This window comes from Syngnathoides biaculeatus, chromosome 10, assembly GCF_019802595.1.
Source record: "Syngnathoides biaculeatus isolate LvHL_M chromosome 10, ASM1980259v1, whole genome shotgun sequence".
Taxonomy (NCBI): domain Eukaryota; kingdom Metazoa; phylum Chordata; class Actinopteri; order Syngnathiformes; family Syngnathidae; genus Syngnathoides; species Syngnathoides biaculeatus.
Window position 1 is genome coordinate 24,235,192 of NC_084649.1, and position 26,325 is coordinate 24,261,516.

Below are 26,325 nucleotides of genomic sequence, written 5' to 3' on the forward strand. Positions count from 1 at the left end.
CCGTTTTTAAGAAGGAAGTCGGAATAACCAGGATTATCGACACATAACAGATCGTGATTTGATAATTGTTTGGAAAATACAACTTTTTGACTTACCTTGACTTCCATCCTGACCTCAGCCCAATCAATGACACACACAACAGCGCCACCTGCAGGAGGAAAGACGTTTCTTCCTGCAACAATGTCCAGCAATTCAGACCTACTTTCACTCACATCAGAGCTTCTCCTGCTAAGAAAGCAAAATTGTTGTTAAATCGGGGCGGACAATTAAAGGAGACCAAAATTGAAGTCGAAATCATTTATAGCTGCAAAAAAAAGCTGCGTACCAAACGACGCCGTTAAACACAAAGCATTAAAAAAAAAAAAAAAAATGTTAACCTAGAAAAGTCCTCCACGGCCACTAAGCACACAAACCGGACATAATTTACAAAAACAAATAGAAAAACACTCAGTGTTTTTTTTTTATACATTTGCATATTTCAAAAAATATTAAACATCATTTCTCTATTCAAATAACAAGGATAAGTTAACCACACGGTTTCAGTCAGTCTGGCACGTATAGCACGGTTCATGTTTAAGGTGAAGGTTTAAAAAAAAAAAAAAAAAAAAGTGCCACGAAAGTGAAACATAAATGGACAAAATTGTACAGGAACACTTGGCAGGAACATTCCTGCTGACCATTAATACAATCTTCGGTTCACAGAAAATACAGCCTGTTTTGCCGTTTCCTAGGCAAAACTACAAAACGTCTTATTAAAAAAAAAAAAAAAAAAATGACGGCAGTGCTCATTTGACTCTCTCAGCCCTTAAAACTGTTACGCTTCTGTAAACCACATTTGCAGGTGCATCCAACTTAGAATACCGTAGAAAACGTCCAAAGTGATTTCATTATTTTGTTTTTGCAATCTCGATGATAAGCGCTAACAAAAAAAACCCAAATTTGCCATCGAGAATTAAAAAAAAAAAAATTCATTTTTAACGTAGAAATTAAGTAGGAACTGCCGTTCTGCAAGTTTAATGAATCCCTTTTTACTGATATAAACGAACTTTCCAACTTGATGATAATTTATTAAGATGCACTCTTACATCTGAATCCCGATGAAAGAAACTTTCTCCTGATTAACACTTAATGCCGCCTTCAATCTCAGTCAGTTTCCCAGAACTAAAATCCTCGGTCAGATGGTGACGCGGCCGCCGTCGCGTGCAGGAGTCCGTGAAGATGAGACGCTGAGGTCACAGTGCAGTCAGAGACCCCAAAAAAAAAAAAAAAAAAAAAAAAAAAAAAACGCACGCAGCCTTCGCTACGAGTCTTTGAGCATGTTGATGCGTGCGAAGATCTTGAGCGCCGGGCCCAGTTTGATGTTCATGGTGCTCATCAGGTGGTCCTCCTTCAACAGGAGCAAAGCTTGGCCGTCGATCTCTTGGGAGCGGAACTCGTCGGCGATCTCCTGGCAGCCTGCACGGATACAAAAAAAATATATATATATATTGTCAAACAATGGATAATGTACAAAATGCACTCATACAAAGCAAATAGGACACCGCTTCTATCGAGCTCGTGCACGTGACGTCACCATTTTCACGGCGCCATATTGCCGGTCAAAAAGAGCTGCTCGACATTGTGCCGGAGGAGAATATTTACAATACTCGAGACCTGTTGTGCTGTTTGTTGTCACAACAGACGAGACAGATATTCAAAGGGATCATTTTATGGAATACCAGCTGAAAAGACCAGAAAATATTGATGGATTTCAGCAATTAAACATGATGGATGGTGCCCACCCAAAATACACACACGGCCTGTGTACCGATTGTTTCATTTCAGGCAGGAATTATTCTTCTCAATGGCAAATTACCAAAAAGTATTTATAATGCCAATTTGGCCAATTTGAGGCCAATGCGTGTTAAAAAAAAAAAAGAAAAAAAAAAAAAGGTCCGTCACAGGGGTTTACGGAGGTTAAAGTGTGGCCGCAATCGCTCCCGTGTACGTTCTGTGGAGATGACACCGTCCTCTTTTTTTTTTTTTTCCCGATCAAAGTTAATTATTGTGAGTTTGTGTAAAACCAGGGGTCATTTATTTAAATATTGGTATTTGTATTGAATACTAGTTGAAAAGATTGATGGATTCTGACAAAAGTTAACGTGTGGCCGAACACACTTCCGCGTTCACGTGATCTTATGACGTATGTGCACGAGCTCTATCGGTGCAACTTCAAAATCTAATGAGAACCAATATTATTGCTCTTTCATATAGTCTGCTAAATTGACACTGTCAAAGAGTATTTGACTTATGAATGTGGGTTATACTACAGTTTGTAGGAAACACACAATACTGACAGGATAGAAATGTATTGTTACATTGGAGTCGTACTTCAGTGTTAAATTAAAAAAAAATTATATAAAATAAAGTTGAAGTTATTGCTTTTAAAAACGTCTTTCAACTTTTCCAGATTAAAATCTGTATTTTTTTTTTTAACTGTCAAAACAGAAATGTAATTTCCCTCCATTGATGAACGTTTGTACAATGACTATGTTGAAAAAGATGTACAAAGTTAATTTTCCTTTGGCGTACAAACGTTCCACCGTGATCCCTACCAATAGGATACAGCAACCAATTTCTAATCTTAAAAATATGAACGTCCAAGACACATTTCAAAAGGGTTAATATCTATTTGACAGTGTTGTTATGATGGAACCACTCTTAGATTACATATTGCGTGAATGGAGACGTTGCAATTTTTTTTTTTTTTTTTACTGACCTGGTAATGAACAAATGAACTCGTACACTTCCTCCACATTCCACTTGGTGGGGTCGTTGGGTAAGAAAGGCTGACACAAAGCGGCAGTCGCGTCTCTGCGGCCGAGGGGCTCCGGATCTGACGCCGCCCTGCTGGTCTGCCGCTGGACGGGAACCGGAGCCGGGGCGGGGGTCGCCGGGGGTCCCGAGCTGGCCGCCGACAGCGGCGACGGGGGCTCCTCGTAGCTTGACATTTCCGAACACGGGCTGGACTCCTCCTGGCTGGGCTGGGAGGGATGCGGCGAGGACACGGAGCCGCCCTGAGTCTGCTGGGGCGACGGGGATATCTTCTGAGAAGGTTGATAAAAAAATAAATAGGAGGTGGGGGTGGGAAAGACATACGTTTTATGAGTCACAGTCTTGAGAAACATCACAAACAACTTCACTACAGTGAAAGGAATTGCTTCAATTTCTGCAAAAATGTAGTCTGATCATCTAAATCACAACAGGAGACAATACAAACTTTTCAAAAACTTTGAAACTAATAACGCAGTCATGTATTTCCACATTTTAATAGAGTATTGCACAGGGATGAAAAAGTGTGTGTTAGTGTATATATATATATATATATATAAACACAACACGTACTAGAGCAGTCGAAGCGTCGCAAGTTGATGAAACTGAGTACCGTAATTTCCGGCCTACAAGCCGTGACTTTTTTCACACATTTTCAACCCTGCGGTTTATGTGGTGACGTGGCGCTAGTGTTAGCACGGCGCTAGTGTTAGCGCACCCGGTTACAGAGTTTAATGAGCCACGCTAACGCTAGCGCAGTGCTAGCGTTAAACCAGGGCTCAGCAACCTTTTTCAGGGCTACTTCGTGAGCACCGATCGTATGAAGGACTACGTGACCCGTTTGCGGCAAATTTCAGACTCAGTTCATTACACCTACATAAAATATTTTTGTTTTAATTTATTGTAGTAAATAACATGACTGATTGACGTAAGCAAGTCAGATTCAGAATTTAAAGCACAAATAATAGTATAGTAACAATTTGTGGCCTATGATTTTTTTAGAACATACCTTGCCAGCGCCTTATATGGTCCTCGCGGGCTACCATTCGCCCGCGGGCACCGCGTTGGTGACCCCTACGTTAAACTCTGTGTACCAAGGCTTATAATCAGTAATCCCGGTCAACGTGTCAACCGAGCCATGCACTATATTTGTATGAGATAAAATCGCCCACCCAAAAACGAGTAATTTAAGTGACAGTGAATCTAGTGGAGGTGCTTTCATTTCTCAACCTTGTTGTATTTCAACTGAAGAACATCAGCGACCTTTTATTTTGCGTAATTCCCGGCCTACAGAGCGCACCTGGTTATAAGCCTCACCCAGTGCATTTGTAAAGGAAATACCATTTGGTACATATATAAGGCGCAGATGTGTAAAAGCCGCAAGTCCCCACATTGAAACACGAGATTTACAAATAAAGACGGTACACAGAGAGTTTAATGCTAGCGCCGTGCTAACAGGGCTGGTTAGAAAAAAAAGATACCCGTAAAAATCACTCAGACACAGCAGTAACACGCTACTGCAGCACTAACTGGGCCACGCCGGTAAAAGTCACTTCCTCGGCACATATATTCCACCGGTCTCACTCTTACCTTTTCTGCTGGAGTGCCCCCTTGCGGCCGTTAGAAAAAATGCACACATTAGCCGCATCGCCGCATAAACCGCAGGGTTGAAAGCGTGTGAAAAAAGTTGCGGCTTATAGGGCGGAAATTACGGTACACGCTTGGGAATTGTTTTTGATTGATTGTGGAAAACAAAAATGCATCTATGCATTTAAGTAAGACGAGGCTCTGTGGCGCGTTTGGCATACCCGTTTCTTTGCTTCAATACTGGAGCGGCCCTGATCTCTTCTGCGCCAGCGGTTAGCCGGCTTGGTTTTCTCTGGACGGAACAGTCCAATGCGCTTTGTGCAGCCTACGTTGTACCTGTGCACAAACATTTCAGATCATTTGTATTATTAGAAAGCAATGATTTATGAACAATAACCTTTCACTGGAGAGCATCCCACAAACACAAATGACTTTTACATTTTGCATGCAAATATAAGAATGGAGAGCGCTTCTGTTCTTCAACTGATTGATATTTCATCGAAAACATAAACGGCGACTTGCCTCTTAGCACAAACCATGGAGCAGAAGCGCTTCGAGCCCTTGAACGTGTAGGCAAAGTCCACCCAGCCGCAGTACTCGCACGTAAGCTTGGGCTCTTGATCCTTTTCTGTTGAGAAAAGATGCCAATGACAGCTTCTTCTCATATTTGGAGTTAATAAAGTGAGATCAAATAAGTTCAACAACCAAGTAAATATTGGTTATAAAATGCATGCAAAGGAAACACAACCTCAGCGTTTTTTCACCTCACCTGTCTGGTTTAAGTCTTCGGGCTCAGAGTCGGAGTTTGCCGCGTTGCTGACCGGAGTTTTGTCTGGGTCGGAGGACAGCTGACTGTCCAGTTTCTTGGGGCTGTTGATGAGGATGGGGAGACGCTCCACCTGTCGACACGGAAGTGTGCAAATAATTATTACAAAATTAAGAGATGACACATGATTATTTGCAGTATGTACAGCAGGTAAATCTTGTTTAATTTTTTTCTAAAAAAAAAAAAAAGAAAATCAGGGTTTAGTCTTTCCCAAGCTACAACTAGAGGAGGTGATAATGCCTCTAAGCGCCTCCGTCTTTCTGTATTTTTCGGTATTTCATCTTCTATATTTTATGTCCAACGGTGACATTCGCACACCACTTTGTGTATCTTTCAGCGAATGCGACGTGTCCATAATTAACGCCGGTATCACAGACAAGCTGTGCGCCGTCAGCCAACATAGAGCAAGTCGGGCTCTTGTGTTTGCAGGCTGACAGCTTCCCGACAGCTCCGGGCTCGTTGATTCGAGTCTGGCTGCCCCCGGGGGGTGGGGGGTTGCCACTTACACACACTGGGAACGGCTCGGCACCCTCCTGGATGACAAAGCCCTCGATGACGTGCGTGAGGACCTGTGGCTTGACGATGGCCTGCGGCGGCTTGCTCTCGCCGTTGTGTGACGTGACCGCTGTCACGTCGGGCGCCTCGCCGTCGTTTGCCGGGGTCATGGCTGGCGGTGGGGTCCCAGGTGCGGGCGCCGGCCTCTTGGTCACACCCCCCCCTGAGCGGGAAATGACACAACAAAAACAAAAAGTAGTAAGTAAATTAGTAGAAGTAGCAAAATTACGTCTATTATTATGATTGTTGTTGTTGTTGTGTAATACACTTAATCAGTATCATCAAGTGTAATAATTCCAAAGAAAAAAAACACAAGTGATGCCTGGGTTCTCGACCGCAATCCATTCCAGAAAGGGTTCGAGAAGTTATTTGTACAAAAACCGAATCGATGTTTTACATTACAATGAATGGAAAAAGAAATAATGCGTTGCAATCCTAAAAAATTGGGCTTTTTAAAGGGTTTTTTTTTCCTGATAATAAACTGCGTAGTAAAAAAATACATGTATAATTTAAATACTTTATATGATAAAATAATTTAAGAAATGTATTTTTTGCTTAAAATGCATGCTTTAGTAGTAGAGTACGCTAGGTCCTCAAAACTGTGAGGCCAACACTGTACAGCCGCACCACCATGCCGGCTGTGTGTGTGTGTGTGTGTGTGTGTGGGCGCACACATTTCAACTTCAACCAACAATAGTACTCACAAAGATATTTGCAAACGCTGAATATATATATTTCCAAAGTTCTCCATTTTAAATTGCCATAGAAATCCCCCGCCCCACACACACACACAAACACACACCCCACCTTTGCAACCCTTTGATTTACCTTGTGGGTGACCTTGTGACGGCGGGTCAGATTTGGGCTGCTCTCCGGGCTTCCTGGGTTGCGATGGCGTACTTTGCGGCTGCTGTGGTGGTGCCGGCGTCGGCGTTGGCGCCGGCGCTGGCGGTGACAGCTTTTGTTGCTGCACGCTGGAGGTTGCACAAGTCTCCCTCACCACGAGTGAAGTCGGCTTATCTTTACACTCCTGAACCAGCGGTCGAGAGGCCTGTGGTGGTCATGGAAAACAAAATATTAAAGGGAGGAGATATACTTTTTCCTTGATAATTATAGACTTTTCCACATATTATTGTCTTATCCTTGACTAAAATTAATTTACAATTAAGGGGTTATAGCACCACCTATTGGGCCCGGTACACACAAAGACAATCGTCTGTTTTTGTCTCAATTTTCCCACGTCCTGACCGAGGAAGTGAAACCAGACAATCTTACGTCTGATAAGATGATCCTATAAAATTATGCTTAGGTCTGAAGAGTGTGGCTTGGTTGCAATTATAGGCTCCAAAACGGGTCAGGATCGAAATTCTTAAATAACATCTTCAATATTTATGACCAAAAATCTTCATGTTGAGGAGAAAGGCAACCACGCTACACTTTCTAACATCAAATAGTTGGTTGGCATCTGTTTGGCCTTAAATGAGCAAATTGTTGGGTAAGTTGCGACTCTTACAGTGGGATGTATTTGAAGGTTAATGGCTGTGAGCTGCACGGGCTGAGCTTTGGCCTGACTCGTCATCGTGGAAGCAGAGGAGGATGAGGCGGGGGGCGGGAGCGTGTGGGAGCTGATGGTGGAGTGGAAGATGGTGGCGTGCTGGCCAGGAGCGGCGGGCTGGTGCGGCGCCGGCTTGGGCAGCACGGGGACGGGCTGCGGCGACGGCTGAATGGACGCCGTTTGCAGCAGCTGACCGGGGGCCCTCTGGGAACTTTGGCTGTGATGGACCACAAACTGCTGCTGCTGCTTGTGCTGCTGAACCAGCGAGTGGGGCTGAATCTGCGTGTAGGCTGCAAAGGAAAGAAGGAACATTTTTATTTCAATTTTATGAAGAAATTCACTGCGCCTTGCAGGCTACTATCAAGTCACTCTGAGGACATATTAAACCCGGTGTGCGTGCACGTGTGTTACTTCTATATAGAGAGGTATTGGCTATTAGTTCTGACCCAAAATTACAGCAAGAGTGAATAATAATGGGTACCATTTTATTTTTTAGTTGGTTCAACATCTCAGAAATGGTTCATCAACATCCTAAACAAAGAACAGAGTGCCGAAAAAATAGAGCCCAAGATTATTGACAATATTTTTGCTTCACAGCTACCATTTATTTTGTCTAAAATTACATTACAGTTCCATCCATCCATCCATCCATCCATCCATTTTCTTAGCTGCTTAACCTCACAAGGGTCACAGGAGTGCTGAAGCCAATCCCAGCTGTCATCAGGCAGGAGCCAGGGTACACTCTGAACTGGTCGCCAGCTCATCGCAGAGCACATCGAGACAAACAGCCACACTCACAATCACACCTAGGGGCAATTTAGAGTCTCCAATTAATGTTGCATGTTTTTGGGATGGGGAGGAAACCGGAAAGCCCACCAGGAGAAAAGCCACGCAGGCACAGGGAGGACAAGCAAACTCCAGGAATGAACCTGGGACCTGAGAACTGTGAGGCCAACGTTTTACCAGCTGAGTCACCGTGCCGCCCATTACAGTTCCAAGTACCAAATTCAGTTTTATTGCCAATATCCATAATAATCACTCAATCATAATAACAACAATAACAGCATGGACTTATATAGTACCTTTTTAGGAACACAAGGCCGCATTACACAATGTAGAAAGACAAGAACACAAAAGATAACACACATCTAAACTTGAATAAAATTTTAACATTTTTTGCAAAAAGTTAACCAGTGTATTATAATCATAATAAGAACAACCAAATGAAACTATTTGGTCTTTGAAGACATCGACGTTTGACATTTGCGGAGCAATACTGTCACCTAGTGGTCTTATCTATGTAAAGTCCATTTGTATAGTAGCAGTTGTATTGTAAGGTTTGTTGAGACAGTAACATTGCAATGTCGAATAGAGCAATCCTTTTAAACATTTTTATATCGATTTGGGAAAGAAAAAATGACCAAAGTCTAATGGAAGTTTAAAAAAAAAAGTCTAAAAGTCTTTTTTGGGGAAGGCACATTTTAATTTGTACAATCGCTTTCTGATGACGATTCGCCCATTTATCAAATTGAATTCCCTCAGGTGTCCATCTGCAAATTTGTGAATTTATCTCCCAATATCCAACTATTATTCATTGTTTAGAAGTATAGAAGTAGTTTTTAGAGTCCGAACTCAAAACCGTGGGAGGAATTTGTAAACACACACAATCCCAACGCAGCTTTACAGATGCCACTCACCTGGAGCAATTAGTGGCTGCGCGCTGACTGTTGTGACGTTGCGGCTCATGTTAATGGCACGGGCCTCCGTGACCGCGGCGGCGTCCCCCTTCTTTCCCACCTCGGAGGCGCTTTCAGACAAGGCGGACTTGACCGCCGCGGACGGTTGCCCCCCTTGTCCCGGGTTCTTTACAAGAGAGGCAGGCTGGATGGGCACCGGGCTCTGCTTCAGACTGAGAGCCTGCAGCGTCTGAGTCTGCGAGGAGGATGTGGTCGATCCCTGTTGGCCGCGTATGGCCAGATTTTGGACCTGATTCTGGAGACAAAAAGAAATCTGATTTTAGTGGCTGATGATTCCAACAATTTTTTTATAGCACTTGCCCTTTTTAGTGTGAGCTGGAACCCATCCCCATTAATTATATGAATAAATGAATATTCAATGCGGGAAAAGTTAAGTAAGTGCATTATAAATTAATAGTGATGACAGAATATATGCATACTTTGAGATTTTTTTTTTTTTTTTTTTTTTATTCTTGGCTCCCATCACGAATCCTGATGTATTTAAAAGGGTTCCACACACTTCTTGACCAAAAATTGTTGTCTTTAACAAATTGATAAATTCTACTTTTTACTTAAGCAGTGCACGTTGACAAAAACGTACCCTCTCTCAAACTATTTTTGTTTTTGTAGTTTGAAAGAGCGAGTACAGGGCGTCATCGGTTTTATGATGTTTGAGGTTACAAACGGCAAACAATGAAATACTTTGCGCTGCAATGAAGAACATGTGGCGCACAACAAAACATGCTCAGTTAAATTTATGAGAGCATTACAGAATGTTGTTGGTTTTTTTTTCATCTTGTTAAGTTTCACAAATCATGATCGCTGATGACAGACCAAAAAAAATGAAAATAAAAACAATGTAAGAGGACTACCGTGGCAGTTAGGGGTGTCAGTTTGTAAAGAAATATCGCTCGCACAAGAACCAAATGAACCTCCTCCTTCGCACCATTTTTTGTGTAAACAATAGTTTAGAATTTGAGTCCTGTAAGTGAATAAAACGTCATAGTGGTCTAGTACATAGCATGCCGACCTCACAATTCTGAAATTACTGGTTTGAATATCGGGCCCGGCTTTCCTGTGTGGAGTTTGCATGTTCGGCCGATGCTGACGTGGGTGGGGTTTCTCTAGATAACGTGGCTTCCTCTCACATGACAAAAATAGTATGACGGGTTCCTTGAAGTTGCCAAATTGTCCATATGGTAGAATTGAATGTGAGCGTGAATGGTTATTTGTCCATAAGACCCTAATGACGACGCATTCTTATAGTCCCAATTTTTTTGGTTCGGAAGACTTGTCAATTTCAGAGCAATTCCACCCCACCCCCCAACACACAAGCAGTCACAAGCCGTTTGCAGAAATGAATGATGACAGCCGGCGCACCTGAGCTGAGCTGTCGGATTGCATCGCAGTCACGGTGGCCGTCGGCGTGAAGATCAGCTGCGGCGACAGGGGCACGGCTCGCCCCAAACTCCTGGCCACTTGCACCAGGTTGCTCTGCTGGGCCTGGAAAACGTTGCTCTGCTGGGCCTGCAAAACGCCAGAGAACATTCACGCACTGCAGTCAAGAACACGTCAGCATAAGCGCTCAACAGAATGCCAGCCTTCAGCAAAGGAGACCAACTTCAGTTTAAAAAAAAAAAACAAAAAAAAAAAAAAAATCAAAATTATCCCATCTGCAACACATTGCACTAATTAACTGAGGCCATCAAACCATTCAGTATCCATAAAAATAATACACAACACACACACACACACACACACTTGAGTCACCAGAAGTCATCTACTAGAAAGGCATTATTTCTTGCGCTATGTTCCCACCATCTGTGCACGCAGGTACATCTGCGCCTGGCTGGCTGTGAGGGTGGGGCTCGACGGGCTGCCCAGCAGAACGGCCTGCTGGGAAATACTGGTGGGAGCCGAAGTGATGCTCTGGGCACGGCTGATCAGCTGCGCAGCTGCCGGCGAGGCGGTCAGGTTGATCTACGGGGGGGGGGAGTTGTCAGAACTTAGGAAAAACACATGGTATAGGCACACAAATTCCATCTCTACTGGTGAGGGGGTCAACTTTTTTTTCTCATCACTTTTCATGGAGCGCTACTGAGGAAGAACTCGTTGCTTCAAACCAAAATGGCCGACTTGGTGGGGCCACATTCAGACTCCTACAAAATACAAACATTTTCACGTTTGCAAAATATTGTTGGATTTCGGGCGTAATGAGGCCATCATAAAGGTGATTAATACGTGAGAAATATAACAATCAACAATGCTATGACACCCTTCACCTGTTAGTTTGGCCCCGAATCATTACAAATATGCATTTAATAAAGTAAATTGTAAACGTAATCTCAACCCAGTTTCAAATCATTCGGTCAAACTGGTGGGCTTGATCATGTTCCAGAAGCGGTGTTATTGAGTCAAATTGTTTATCTTGGGGAGGCCACGTGGAGGAGGAAAAGAGGTGTCATAATCTCTATATTTAATAAACACACTATTACACTTATATTTGCGCTTTACTGCGCGTCATCCCAGCTACTTCAAAAATTGTTCTCACCGTGGTCTGAGTCGATCCCGTTTGCTGAGAAGTTGTGCCGTTCTGGGAGTTCTGGCGGCCTGCTGCGATACTGGCCTGTGGCAAGGTGGCCGAGATGGTAGAAAAATATTTCAATACTGAATAAAACATACAAGGTGAATACATAAAAAAAAAGGGGGGGGGGGCGGTTGCCGGGTAGCAATGTTATCACCTGCTGCACGGCAGCCAGGCTCTGCAGCTGAGCGGTGCTGAGGCTGTGCTGCTGCTGAAGCGCCGCCGTCTGTAACATGAGATGCTGCTGTTGGGCCGCGTACATCTGCTGCAGGTACTGCGCCGCCGTGTTGGGCTGCCTGTGGAGAGCCTGCTGGATCACCTGATCGGCAGAGCAAGCCAAAACAAGCGCCGGATGAAGACGTGTCAAGCGCAACCTCATGATTTTTTCATATTTTCTGATAACAAACAAATGCAGTGCGGGTGGAAACTTATTGAGACTGTTGAGAATTTAGGGGTGGCTAATTTTACACGGGCGACAACGGCACCTCAGCTTCTGGCCATCTCAAAATGAGTTTAAGCAAAGGCAGCTCTAGTATGGTACTAAACGACCAATTCTCTTTTATTCCGCTTGGTAACAATGCCGCCGGTCTGAATGGAGGAGAAACCTGCCCTCATTGAGCCAGTGCGGAGGCTAATCCTCAGGGTCAGGGTGTCGAGAGCACTAAAGTGCAAAGAACATTCCTTTCTTTGACTGTCACTGAAGACCTGACACTACATGAACATCTCTCTCTCTTTTTCAGTCGCGTAAAAACAGCTATTTGAGCAATCACCTGCACAGTTTGCCGGTCGGGTATCCCACCATAAACTGAAATTTGAGGGACTGCCTGTCTTGCTGCAGTAGTAGTAGTACTACTACTACTAGTACTAGTTGTACTAGTGCTGCTACTACTACTGCTGCTGCTGCAACTGGTAGTAGTACTGCTAGCAGAAGCAGTAGTGGCAGTAGAAGGTGTCGTCATGTTACTGCTAGCGGCCGTAGTCGAGCTGGAGGAGGTGGTGCTGGTGCCGGTGGTGGTCGCGGAGGTGCCGCCACTGGTGGTTGTGGTGGCAGCGGTGGTGGTGGTGGTGGTGGTAGCGGGTGCGGCGGGGGGCCCCGGCTCGCTCATGGTCCCCTCTGCTCTTCTCACCTTTGACCCCCGGCTTTTCTGAATGGCCCGCCTGTGCCTGGAACACGGCACAGAAAGCGGTGCGCGTGAGAAAGGAAACGCGTTTCGGTGTTGCAGAGGCAAGCACAAAGCAAAGTGAACGGCTGACATATCCGGGACAAACAAGCCACACTCAAATCCCTCATAGGCCAAATACATTGGAGCTCGAGTAATATTTGCTTCAGGTAGAGAGGAAAAGCTATGAAAATGTCAGGTTCTCACAATTATATGCACCAAAAATGTCAGTTATATTTATTTATATGCATTCGAACAATGTGGTGTATGTAAAGAAAATTATGGGGGTAAAGAAAATATATATACTGATCAGATCTAGATGCACTTTCAAGGACTCTTCTTCTTCTTTTTCTTTCGGCCGAGGGGTCGCCACAGCATGTCATCTTTTTCCATCTAAGCCCATCTCGTGCATCTTTCTCTCTTACACCCACTGTCCTCATGTCCTCCTTCACAACATCCATCAACCTTTTCTTTGGTCTTCCTCCCGCTCTTTTGCCTGGCACCTCCATCCTCAACACCCTTCTACTAACATAGTCACTCTCTCACCTCTGGACATGTCCAAACCATCGAAGTTTGTTCTCTCTCACCTTGTCTCTAAAACATCCAACTTTGTGTGTCCCTCTAATGAGCTCATTTCTAATCCTATCCAACCTGCTCACACCAAGCGAGAACCTCAGCGTCTTTATTTCTGGCAACTCCAGTTCTGCTTCCTGTTGTCTCTTCAGTGCCACCATCTCTAATCCGTACATCATGGCCCGGCCTCGCCACTGTTTTATAAACATTTCTCTTCATCCTCGCATAGACTCTTCTGTCACACAGAACACCAGTCAACTCCCGCCAACTGTTCCACCACGCTTGGACCAGTTAATTCACTTCCTTACCGCACTCACCGTTGTTCTAGATTGTTGAAGTCATCCACCCTCGCTATCTCTTCACTCTTCCCCCTCCGCCCCTCTCATTCACGCACATATATTCTGTTTTACTTCGGCTAATCTTCATTCCTCTCCTTTCCAGTGCGTGTCTCCATCTTTCTAATTGTTCCTCCGCCTGCTCCCTGCTTTCACTGCAGATTGCAATATCATCTGCGAACATCATGGTCCAAGGGGATTCCAGTCTAACCTTATCTGTCAGCCTATCCATTACTACCGCAAACAAGATAAGCAGAGCTGCCCACGTTTTTGCAAGATTAGCGTTCCCCATCAATGCTCGGGTCTGAAAACTAACATATTCATTCAGCGCGCAATGAGTGACGCCGTCAAACGCGACTGAAACGTAGAGTACTGCAACTAGATTTCATCACTGACTGTTAGCAACTAATTTAGCTGCCATTTGAAATTTGAATTGCACGTGAACGGCATCCCAATGTTCCAAGTGTTGTATAACGTTTCACAAAAACACGATTCATCCTTACAGAGAAAAGAGTCAAACCTCCTCCTGGAATAGATTGTGTTGAGGTTCTAAGGATCCACAGACAGACTATGAATCTTTTTTTTTTTAAGATTGGAGAAATAAATCACAGGGGAAGTGCAAAGGGTGAGGCCAACTCTCTGATGCCGCCGCAGGCATTAATGTCAGAAGGGAAATTGATTCAGTTGAAGTGCGCATCCAAGAGCAAATTAATAACAGAAGTGGGTGCAATTAGCTGCTTGTAAATAAAACACCGCGCCTCTGCATTTTGTTTAAAAACACACAAGACTACGCATCACTACATGTTTTTTCGAGGCAAAGAGAGGCAAAAGAGAACAACTTTAAGGAAAAAAAAAAGCTATTCTGTTCACTGCCTGTTTGCGTTTTGGTCGTGACCCATTCACAATATCGGTCGCACCCAGAAGAACTACGAATAGTTGGCGTTGGCAATGGACTCTAAAGAATTTCAATATTTCACCAAAAATAGAATGCTATGCAAGGCCTGAGACATTCATAGCAGCATGACACCAGCAATATGATCCTATTAATCCAACTAATCACAAAAATAATCTGTGACTGGTCAACTATCAAAATCATCCTGCATGGCAGCGTGAAACGCTCCCAACGTTTAGACCATCTGTCTTTTACGCACTCTTTGGTCTATCTAATTGCAGGAAAATTAGGGAAAGTCATCTTTGAGGTTGAGACTTTGCGTCAATTTTGTGTGTAAACAAATTAAGAGAGTTATTGGATTAATTGTTGCAGCCAAATATCACAAGTGTCAACCACAGCACAGACAACATGAAGGTAAACAGAACTACAGAAACAATACCAATATTATCATGGGGTTACTCTTCTCCCCATTTATATCTCATAATAATGATGATGATGGATGATGATTGACGCACCTCTAATGTAGCATCTTTATAGTTTGTTAAATTGCCCAATTTTACCTTCACTGTACTTTTAGATTGACACCAAATTCATTTGAATGTGTTATTTTGGAACAAATTTTCACTCATCCATTCCGTACACATCCACATTTGGAAGATTCCATGAGCTTTTATTTTAATGCCGCCAAATGCATATCCCAACTGCGCCACTTCAGAGAGAGACGGAAAAACAAACTGAAGCAAAGCAGTAAATCCATCTTTTGAGACCAAAGAAGAGGAAGTGGAGACGCTACAGAGGAAGTGGGGGTCACCAGCTGATGGGGCTGAAAAAGAAAGCTTAAAAGTGGGGAGGATAGAATTTCGAGCCGGGAGGTTAAAGGTGTGTGCGTGTAATTAAACAGCAAAATGAGGGGTGAAGGTTGAGAGAGAGGCTTGAGGATTTTAAACAGTGTGAGGAGGGTCTGATGGAAGTAATTAAATCAGGACCTACGCTGCCGCCACACTGCCATTCTAAAGCCATTACTGCATCCTCCTCCTCCTCCTTCTTCTCATTACTATTTAGAGAGGATTAGGGGCCCAAGCCCAGATGCACGGCCTGCTTATTTTGCAGACCTCTAAATGAAAAACCCTTAAGGAACCATATGCTATTCCATTAAATGCAAATTGTCGGGTAAATGGAGAAAAAAAACATTTCTTGGGCTGAAAAACTTTACGCTTGAGAAAGAAAATAAAGACATCATAAGGCCTCACTACCATTCAAAACATTGCCGTAAGTAGTAGTAAGCAAGGCAAAGCAGAATTATTTATGTAGCGCATTTCATACACAAGGTAACTCAATGTGCTTTACATGATTAAAAGGTTTTCAATGCAAAGAAAATGTTTAAAACAAGGGAAAAAAAAAACTAATTTTATATATATATATATATATATATATATGACAAATGAAACTACAATTAAAAACAGCGTATAGTGCAAGAAATATTAAAAGTGCTCACAAAAGTATGAGAAAACATTCACACTTGGGGCTGACATCACCTCTGTTGACAACTTATTCCATTAGTGTGCAGCATAATAGCTAAATGCTGCTTCACCATGTTTGCTTCCACTATTTGACCCGAGTCAGTCGATCTCCGAGCTCTACTGGGTTTGTATTCCGTAAGCCAGGACCTCAACCATTTGGTAATTTATAGACATGTAGCAAAACTTTAAAAAAAAATGTTTAAAGCCGACTGGAAGCCAATGTAAGGACTTTAAAATTTGACTTACGTACTCTGACCTCTTTGTTCTGGCCAGAACCCGAGCTGCAGCATTCTGAATGAGCTGCAGCTGTTTAATGCTCTTTTTTGGGGAGTTCCGTCCAAATAGCATCACAGCAGTCAAGTCTACCTGAGATCAAAGCAGGGATGAGCTTCTCCTGGTCAGTACTAAAATCCAATCAGACAACGTGAACACTCCAGGTTGTACACAAAAGCAGCAGGGGCAATAGCGCTGTATTCAAAGAGCGATGGGGAGGGGAGCCCCCTCTGGAAATGATCCGTTTGGCCCCAGCAGTTTGTCCGTGAGGGGAAAGCACCCATCCATCAGTGACAGCGTGATGGCGTACACCCACAAACACAGTACTGTCCCCACATAGCACATTTGCATCAAGAAAAACACATGCTGACCTTACACCAACTCGTATCCGAATTCCCATTTAAAAGGCTTTATTATCCCTTGACTACTTCCACGCATATTTCAATAATATCTAATATCATTGCATTTACATTTCAACACTGTCGGGCGGAAACCTCCCATGTCTGCATTTTTTTTTTTTTTTTTTTTTTACACAAATCTACAGTATTGGTCAGTCCACGTGTGTTATTTACAAATTAATAACCGATCCAAAGTGTTAAAAATAGCTTGATAACAAACAAATGTCTTTACTCCAGTATGCACTTCAACTGTCTGAGAAGTCAAAAATGAAAGCTGCAAAGACTATGAAGTCCTTGATATACAATGACGGGTGAAAATAGTTGGGTGGGACACATTTGAATTTGTCGTTTTGTGAAAAATCAATCACTGTGATGTTTTATGGGGCAGGAAGTCCGAGAGCCACGTAGGTAAGTGCTGGCAGATGAATTGCCAACTATTTGACAGTCTTGCCGGCTCATATTTTTTTATTTTTTTTTCATTAAAGCACTCGTAGTTCTTTACCTTTAAACCTTTAAAATGATCTCTGGAATCACAGTTAACGTGGTTTACTATTAAATAATTTTCTTTGATCACAATACTCAAAGCGACCACAGACTAATGAATATTGCTCGCAGGAGGAACATTTTTTCGCTAATTAAATCCACGATTAAACGTGATTTTGCAGAAATCTGTTAATGGCAGTACACAATGCAAACACTTCCGATACCAACTCGAACAATAAAATGTATAATAACATAAAAATGTGCCGTTACTTAAATTTCCTGATAAATAATGTCAACACAGATGCGAGGATGGGCCACAACTGGGACAATTTAAAGCCCAAAACACAAGTAAGCAGCAATATAAACAATAATAAATAACGGAGCCAAATATTACATTTTGGGTGGCCTGGACTGAATTCATCCGACGTATGTTTAAAAGCACGTAATACCATTTTTTCCCCTATTTAATGGTCTATGCTACCGCTGTAGTTGCAATGCGCCGCAGGGGTCTTGTTTGGGCGCACATGTGGCTACGCCACTTATTGCCATATTTTAATTACGTCAGGCTCACGTTAACAGGATGGATCAGATTTTCAGTTTTTCGGAATCGTGCCACTCGAAACTTGCGGCGTGAAGCCAACCAAAGTGTACTAACAACGACGGCAAGTCGGCGGCGGCTACCCGCATCCTCAAGCGGATGTGATGTTTTCATTGTGGACGGACAGACCCGTGTCTTGAGGATTTGTCAAGTGCCATTAGGAGGCAGTCACAGACAGACAGACAGACGGACTGGCTGGCTCCAACGCAACGTGGACGGCGACCAGCCTCCGTCAAGCCCAACATACAAAGCCACAAATTAATATGCAAGGTTGGCGACTGCGAATGTTTGTGCGCGCACGAAGAAGGGTGCTCAGCTGCCGAGACAAAGCCCCGCAACCCCGGCTCTCCTACCTCCTGTGGCCCCCCCAACGCGATGCAGGGGTATGATGGCCCATCCCCCGGGACCGTGCTGTCCTACTTCAGGATGATGCTCTTCTTTGTCTGCCTCCCCGCAAGCGCTTGCTTGGCTGACTGATTGACTGAGCGACTGACTGACTGAACGCGTATGTGCCAGTGTGCTATATCAGCCCACCCACCCCCCAACATCTCTCCTTCCACACCTCCACCTACCCCCTAACGCACGGCGAGCTTGCCGTCCCGGCATCGACACTCCGCTCCGCCAACCAGGCCGCAGCCTGCCTCCTGATTATGTCGTATCCTAGCGACAGCCAACGAGGCAACGGCGGAATCCCCGAGCAGCGCGGCGCGCTGATTGGATAGCAGGATGCTCTCTAATGAAGATGATGGTAATAATTGTCCGCTCCCTCCCCCCTATGGTAACCATTTTTTTTTGCATGCATGCATGCACGTTTGCAGGGATCCCGACATGACGTATGTGACTACGGCTTCTGTTGTCCTGACTGCACACTTCCATTTATTTAAACCTTAACAGCAAATAAAATTCCCCAAACTGAATTATTTGAACAAATAACCAGTAGTTAGGAGGACGGGACATGAGCAGCAACGTACTTTATCTCGCGAACGAGACAGTAATACACAACCATTTGCCACGGACATTTAAACCAGGCTATTTCGATCCATATCCAGTGGGGGCGACAAGGGTTTATTTACACAAACGCGGGGAGAACCAGGTGTCGACTTGAAGCGGTCTGCTGATTGGCTGATAGAGAAGCAGCTCTTTCCCTATACATGTCCTTCAATTTTTGCTCCCCATCAATAACGCATTTCGGTCAGGGCATTACTTTTTCTTCTTTTCCTTTCGGCTTGTCCTCGTGCATCTTCTTCTCCAACACCCACTGTCCTCATGTCTTCCCTGACCACATCCATCAACCCTTTCTTTGGTCTTCGTCTCGCTCTTTTCCCTGGTAGCTCCATCCTTGCCATCCTCCTACCAATTTCCTCACTCTCTCGCCTCTGGACATGTCCAAACCATCCAGGTCTGCTCTGTCTCACCTTGTTTCCAAAACATCCAACTGTGGCTGTCCCTCTAACGAGCTCATTTCTAATCCTATCCAAGCGAGAACCTCAACATATTCATTTCTGCCACCTCCAGTTCTGCTTCCTGTTGTTTCTTAAGTGCCACCGTCTCTAATCCGTCCATCACGGCCGGCCTCACCACTGTTTTATAAACTTTGCCCTTCATCCTAGCGGAGACTCTTCTGTCGCACACACTCTCCACCCACCCAGTCAGGGCATTACTAATAAATATTATGTATATGAGAGGGGTATATTCAGATTTTTTGGTCCCAGACATTCTGGCAAGTGTGGAGATGTATTGAGTTACCACATAGAACACGGGAAAAGGATCGGAAGTGTCAACCACATGCTACTCCATAAACAGCTTCTAGCAATAGGATGTCATCACTAGAGATGTGCTATTGGCAGTATCTCAAACTCTTTAAAAAGACATCACATCTTCAATTCTCTGGCCTGACTCATCACCCATATGTTTAAGAAGCAGTTTAGCATAGCAGATAAAAAAAAAAAAAAACGAAACTAGGACAGTGAAAACACATTCGTCAGCATTCACACCATCTTTTCTGAGTATTAAATATTAGGGTTGGTTACAATAAACCGATCCGACCGGATATCCATTCACAGAGGGGAGAGATACGACTATCGGTAGCAGACTCCTCAATCAATACAAAATCCCTGAACTAATGCGTTAGCGGAGTTTTGCGCGAGACTACTTCGTGTTCACTTGCATACCAATTCGGGAAGCATCACCAAGACCAGAATTAAGCCCTGTCGAAAACAGAAGACCCATTAAGTTCTAAGAATGAGCTGTAATTATCATCCGAATGACAAATCTATTATATATATAATAGAAATACACTCTGAATTGACTGACTTTTTGACTTTTGGAATTCAAAGCCTCCCCGGGACGAGAACACAATTCATTCATGAGCACTCCGCGTAGATGGAATCAGAGGATAATGGCGCGCTTAAGGTCTGCCCCAACACATTAAGACGGCACCCGCACGTCTGGCTCGGTGAAATGTAGCCGTGGCGCTGAAATGTTGTATTGATTGGGTCCGACCATGCATGAAGCTCATTGATAATCAACTTCTCATTAGCATATAGATTAGCTGGAGGTGCGGCCTGGGATGTGGGCTTCCAGTCTTGCACTGGTGAGGCGAGGAGGGAGGGGGGGTGGGGGTCGGGTCAACAAAAAAAGAAGAAAGGGACAATGATAGGGTGGCTGCTTGATGATGATGAACCTTAGGGCATGAAAACCAGACTCTCTAAACCATCATGTGACACTAGACTAAACGGAGCGCTTTTCAACGAGCAAGCAAAGGGGTTTTAAAAGCAAACAAACCAGGTCTTCTTTTCAAAAGGGATACTCGCCTCATTATTAGTCACAACAGCAATGCAGAGGCTTACAAGCTTTTCCAGGAGGGTTAAAAAAAAAAAAAAAAAAAAAAAAAAAAAACACAGTGCCTCCATGTGAGACTGCAGCCCACGTATGGTTTTTACATCAAAATTGCTCCGTGCGCTGAAGGTATACAATAATTAGGCCCTCGTGTCCCCTTTTTTAATGATGACTTGAAATGCTAATAAAAATTTGACAGAACGCATTCACCCATTGGCCAGGGGTGCCAAGATTTTTGAAGACAACACTTGGCAACCGCCTCTCGAATTGAGTTTGCTGTCATCACAGCACGCTGCCGTTCCAAGAGGCAAAAAAATGGTTGGGTGAATGGGTTGGTCGACTGTTCACTCTGCTCTGCGAAGTGCAGCGCGAGGACCTCAAAATATGTTTTTACCAGGATTTATGAATGTAGAAGAATTCAGTTTATTGTTTTGGCAAAAATCGACGCCAACTAAAATGGCATACCTACCATGGTCAACGGACCTTTCTGACCTGTCAATCACTTGTACAATAATAGCCAATCAGATAGCTGCATTGTCTCGACACGCCCCTCTCGCTCTATTGTTCCACGAGCAATGCTGGTTGTCAGTAGCGAGCGCTTGGACAAGTTCATGTTACGAAGAAAATGGTCCTCGGACACGCTTGGGGAACGTGCAATTCTGATGGAAGATATCCTGCTAGGTTACAAGGGACCCCGGTTGATTCCTTTTCCAAAGCCTAAAACACAATTGACGAAGTGTCTTCGATGGATTAAGGCTCGCGGAAGACCGCACGTACAACTAAACGTGTACAATATCAACAAACACAAGGCTGTATGTTCGAAGGTAAGTGAGGGAGAAGTATCTTCTCTGAGTTTGATTAAATTATTATCAGAGCTTTATACATTGCAGGCACAACTTTCACTTTGTTAGTGTATCACTGACCTGATGAATGAAGTGTGTCATGTTTTATGCTGGAGAGTCAGGTTAGTGATATGTAAATGCGCCTTGTCATGCAAGAGAAATGTCTATTTGCCTGTTTGTATCACATCAGACTTTTAAGACAGAGCACTGGCTGCCATTAGGAGCCCAGTCAAACTTTTTCATCTGGTGACTACGGTACTGACTGAGTTAATCACCATTGTTTGAATGTAGAAAATTGAACCTAACTCACTTATAAAGACTGCAATGATTTTTCCCGTCATCTTTCCATGTAAAAAATACTCACCCTGCCTTACATGCGCAGTACGATTCCACTATTTAATCCTTTTGGATTTAAATGTGAAGTTTGTGAGGCGTCAAACTTTTTTTTTTTTTTTTGCATCGATCGCGAATATTTCGCCGTAACTCTGACATTGCATCCTGCTCCGTCCAAAATCTTAATTCCGTGTACATATCCTTGCGTGAAATAGTTGAGACCTCTCTGTAGAACTCTCTTGGACAAGTCTGACGCATTTGGCAAAATAAATACCGCAATATTATCTAGAATACGCGTTAAGAGAATCGACTTCAAACCTGCCATTTTGGATGCTTGTGGGACATGGCAACTGTAGCTAAGGGGGCGGAGCTTAAGATCGCCAGTCGGAAAGGTCCATCGGCTTTGGATCCTGATGTGTGGAACTTGCGTTTTCTCCCTATGCGTGCATTTTCTCCAGGTACTCCAGATTTCTACCTCCATTCCCAAAACATCCTTGTTAGATTAACTGAAGACTGACAAAATGGTTGATTGTATATTTGTAACATGCAACTGGCTGGTGACTACACCAGGGTCTCCCCTGCTTCACTCACTCAAAGTTGGATTCAATCGGTTCCGGATCACCTGTGGCCCAATACTGACTAGCTATTCTAGGTTCATTTACAGGTTAATTAAAAAAAAAAAAAATCTGTCATGAACTGGGAACATTTATTCCAGTATAGTGTTACTCGTGTAATTGCGTTCGTTCTACAATCAAATTCACAAATATAATCCACTGTTAATATATTCCCAAAAGCGCAGTCGCTGAGGGTGCAGTAGTAACCTCAAAATGAAAAATCTTGCCCTGTAATCTATAAATACCATCCAGTGAAATAGTTCCGGCAAATCACGCAAATTAGGAAAAGGCTGAGGGAGAGTCTCTGATGAATCAATCTCACAGGTGGCGTTGATGATATAAATGGGTCAGGTACGAGGTACCAAAGAAATGAGAGGGAAAATGAGAAAAAGTGCCTTTGTGTTAGTTGAGTATGGGTAACATTGTTGATTTTTTTTTTTCTTTTAATGTGTAAATCCCAGTTTCAATTTTGTTAGGATGTTACATTCAGCGTAAATCAAATGATGACTTGTGAATGTTTTCAACCTGCATGCAAGTGAATATACATCGTGCTCTTTCCCATTCGCGGATTTTGCTCTCCAAGTTTTTTTTTATTTTTTATTTTTATGTACCATATTTTCCTTATGGCAGAGGGTTTGAATTCTCTTCTGAATTGACATTAGACATGGCGCCTAATAATGTAGTGCACCTTACATGCACACTGATTTCCAGCATTTGTGTGAGATGTGCAACAAAGTACACTTACTACTACGTACTGTCAGCATTTCCGGCACTCTGAGTTCCAGCGGTACCGCAAAGCATGCTGGGAGGAGATAAATAGCATTTGAAGTGCATATTTTGTCTATTATTTCTTGAGTCATTCTTTTATTTGTTTTATTAATTGCTAGTTTTGCTATTCTGTACCCTGTGGTGTGATAATGTTAGGTTTGATGTGACATCATGCGTGTATACAACATAATAACCGGCATAGAAACGCAGTGTGCGGGGCCACATAACCTTCTTCTGCTTGTTCCTCACCGCCTCGTGAGCGCCATCATATGGTAGCTTACATACATGCTAAAAGACGTGCTGGCATGCATGCTAACAGTGTAACCAGTGTTCGAGAGTACTTCATTTGACAAGTCACACAATAATTGTGCACAAAAGGTATGCCGTCCATTTTGGAGAAAATTTAAGACGTTTAAGTCCACCCTAAGGTTGCAAAAATATGGTACATATCATACATAGGTATGGGTTGTTTTCACTGATGTCACATTTTTTGCTGAATTACCCACACGCCACTGTGCGCCACCATTTAACCTCTCTACCTAACGCAGGGGTCACTAACTCTGTGCTCGCGGGCGAATGGTAGCCCGCGAGGACCATATAAGGCATATAAGCTTACCTCGCGGGAAGCTCTAAAAATACCATTGGCCAGAAATTATTACTATTATTTGTGCTTTAAATTCTGAATCTGACTTGCTTACGTGAATTCAAATTTTAAAATACCTGTAACGTCATTTACTACAAGAATTAAAAAAAAAAAATTTGAAAAAATGGAGTTTGCCTTAATATTAAAAAAATAATATTCCACCGCCTTTTCATTTTCCGTGTTAGCATACGGGTAAGTGATGATCCTTCGTGATTTCTGTCACATAGAGTAAAAGATCCAGGGCACAATACTCCGCTTTTGTGACACGGTCCTGAGTCCCACAATGTGTGTATACCAGGTAGCCGAATAGTCAGTCTGGGCTTGATTGTGCTGTCGGTTGCGTCTTCAATAAATGCAGTTAGAAACATAACGTCGTCCCCTTTGCGTATGTATGAGTAACGGGAGCTCAGGGATCGAAAATGGCCGCCGTTCGAGGGCGTCACGTGAAAATAACACATTGTGCACAAAAGGTATGCTGTCCATTTTGGATCAAATTTAAGACGTTTAAGTCCACCCTAAGTTTGCAAAAAATATGGTACATATCATACATACTGCATCCATTACTCGCGGGTTTTCGTTATTCGCGGGGGTGCAAAGAATGTAACCCTAGTGAATAACGGGGGGAACACTGTACTACATTGCTCAAGACCACCTTGACAGCACTCCAGATGGAGACCGGCATCCAACAACGAGCTGTATTTTTGTTTTTTCCCCCACTGAGATTTGCAACACGACCCTCTGGTTAAAAAAAGACCAAGAATTTACAGATGTGTTAGTGTCATCCCTGAAGTGCGATATACGGATGCAGCCTCAATGTTGTGGCCCGTCACTGCGACTACCCATCGCAGTCACGTGGTCAACCCACGCGTGCCTGGCAAATGTAAACCGAGGAAGGAGTTCAACGTGAGGTGAGCGGAGAGCCACGCACACGCGTCAAAATAGCGTTTGTGACGTCTTCTCCTCAAAACGAGCCTTTGGGGCTGCTACGGCGCAACCGAGCTTGACAGCCTCTTTTAAAAATGTTACCCTTGACGCGTTTGTTATTTTCCGAGGCGTCGATGAGGACTTCCATCACGCTACCGAGCTAACGTGAGCGCACGGAACCGGGTGTTGACAAAAACAAACACATGTGTGCACTTAAATGCACCAACGACGCGAAAATGTTAAGTTTAGTGGTGGAGGGGACGGGGAGGGGAGACGCATGTTTTAGCTTAGCGATGCAGCCTCCCGCGTACCAGCACACTAGCGAGCGAGCGAGCGAGCCAGTAGAGGGTGGGAGAAAAAGGCGACTTTGGAAGAAATTAGTCACCCGCTTACCCTTACCGGAAGCCTCTTCGGGTCGCCCTTCCTTCTTGGGTGTTGTGTTTCCCTCGCTCAGTTTACTACGCGCTCCATTTCTGGCCCGCCGAAGCGCCGCTAAACGCCAGCAGAAGCGCAGCGATAGCAGAGCAACTTTTTCTTTTTTTTTTTCTTTTTTTTTTTTTTTGGTATTTGCATTCCATACCGGACACGTGACCCACCGGGTGACCAATGAGCCGAGAGCACGGGGCGGCGTGTCTCCGCCCCCTTCTCGTCTCCAGTTACAAGGCGACGGAGCGCCTGTCAACTTCACCGCCGTTTTGGTCTCCACGGCAACCGGGAGCCATTAACCCTAAAACACCCTTTTAAGGGAGGGGGCATTTAATGCTAATTTCAATGCAAACTCTCTGGAGAGCCTACCCACCCCCTCGTGTGCGAAATTAAAGTGCCACTGTCATGAAATGCATGATTTTTAGTATTTATTAATGGAAAAAAAACAGCAGCTGACATGGACACGTGTTTTTTTTCCCCACCACAAAACATGATTTTGACGTGTATGACTTTTTGTAACTCCTGCCACGAAAGTCCTCTCGAGGGATTTGTTTTGGAGAAGAAGCAGGAAGTGACGTACATGGCGGGACCGCCCTCAAGTGGACCCGTTTGTTTCTATTAGTTTAACCTCCTGGAAGGTAGCTCTTTGTTCCTTCGTGTTAGCCAAAATGCCGGCTCGTTGCATTGCTGGACATTGCTCGAACACTCGGGAGGATGGATTTACCCTTCATAAGTTTGCAAGAGACCTGGTTCGTCGTGAAAAATGGATTGCACGGGTGCAAAGGACGAGAGCTCTGTGGGTCCCAAATGACAGGTAGGTGTGTACACAGCTACTTAAAAAAAAAAAATAATAGTTTGGGGCGGACCACGTAATCGGTCTCTCGTAACATAACAAAAGATCCGCGTATGTATGACAGACGTGCTAAATGTGTTGAACAGTGCGTCGGACGGCGTCGGACGGCGTCGGGCTCGTCGGCGAAGGCTGCAGCTTCGCATCGGCTCGCTATGAACAACGCTCCCGGCAATGGCGCACTCAGCCGCGTGCAACGAC

The 26,325-nt window shown here is 43.9% G+C and overlaps 1 protein-coding gene across 2 annotated transcripts; it reads right to left on the reverse strand.

Annotated features, from left to right (window-relative positions):
* phc2b (polyhomeotic homolog 2b (Drosophila)) lies at window positions 1-26,058 on the reverse strand. 2 transcript variants are annotated; one of them, XM_061833352.1, is made up of 15 exons: window positions 25,248-26,058; window positions 12,425-12,818; window positions 11,812-11,973; window positions 11,622-11,696; window positions 10,889-11,050; window positions 10,451-10,597; window positions 9,032-9,326; window positions 7,293-7,624; window positions 6,608-6,830; window positions 5,731-5,942; window positions 5,168-5,297; window positions 4,921-5,026; window positions 4,620-4,734; window positions 2,759-3,086; window positions 1-1,455 (listed from the first exon to the last, which is right to left on the reverse strand). In XM_061833352.1, exons 2-15 carry the CDS (start codon window positions 12,758-12,760, stop codon window positions 1,301-1,303), a joined length of 2,778 nt encoding a protein of 925 aa, XP_061689336.1. In that variant the 5' UTR covers window positions 12,761-12,818; window positions 25,248-26,058; the 3' UTR covers window positions 1-1,300. The 2 variants fall into 2 exon arrangements, with proteins under 2 accessions (XP_061689336.1, XP_061689335.1); XM_061833351.1 differs by having other exon boundaries at window positions 25,242-26,052.
* Window positions 26,059-26,325: the final 267 nt, after the last annotated feature.

Bases quoted from the DNA above. Each gene is read 5' to 3' on its own strand.
- phc2b (XM_061833352.1), bottom strand. From the start codon at position 12,760: ATGAGCGAGCCGGGGCCCCCCGCCGCACCCGCTACCACCACCACCACC. The intron at 11,051-11,621 runs GTGAGAACAATT...CCCCCCCCGTAG, and splicing joins CGGGATCGACTCAGACCACG to ATCAACCTGACCGCCTCGCC. The intron at 5,027-5,167 runs GTGAGGTGAAAA...TTTTCTCAACAG, and splicing joins CGAAGACTTAAACCAGACAG to AAAAGGATCAAGAGCCCAAG.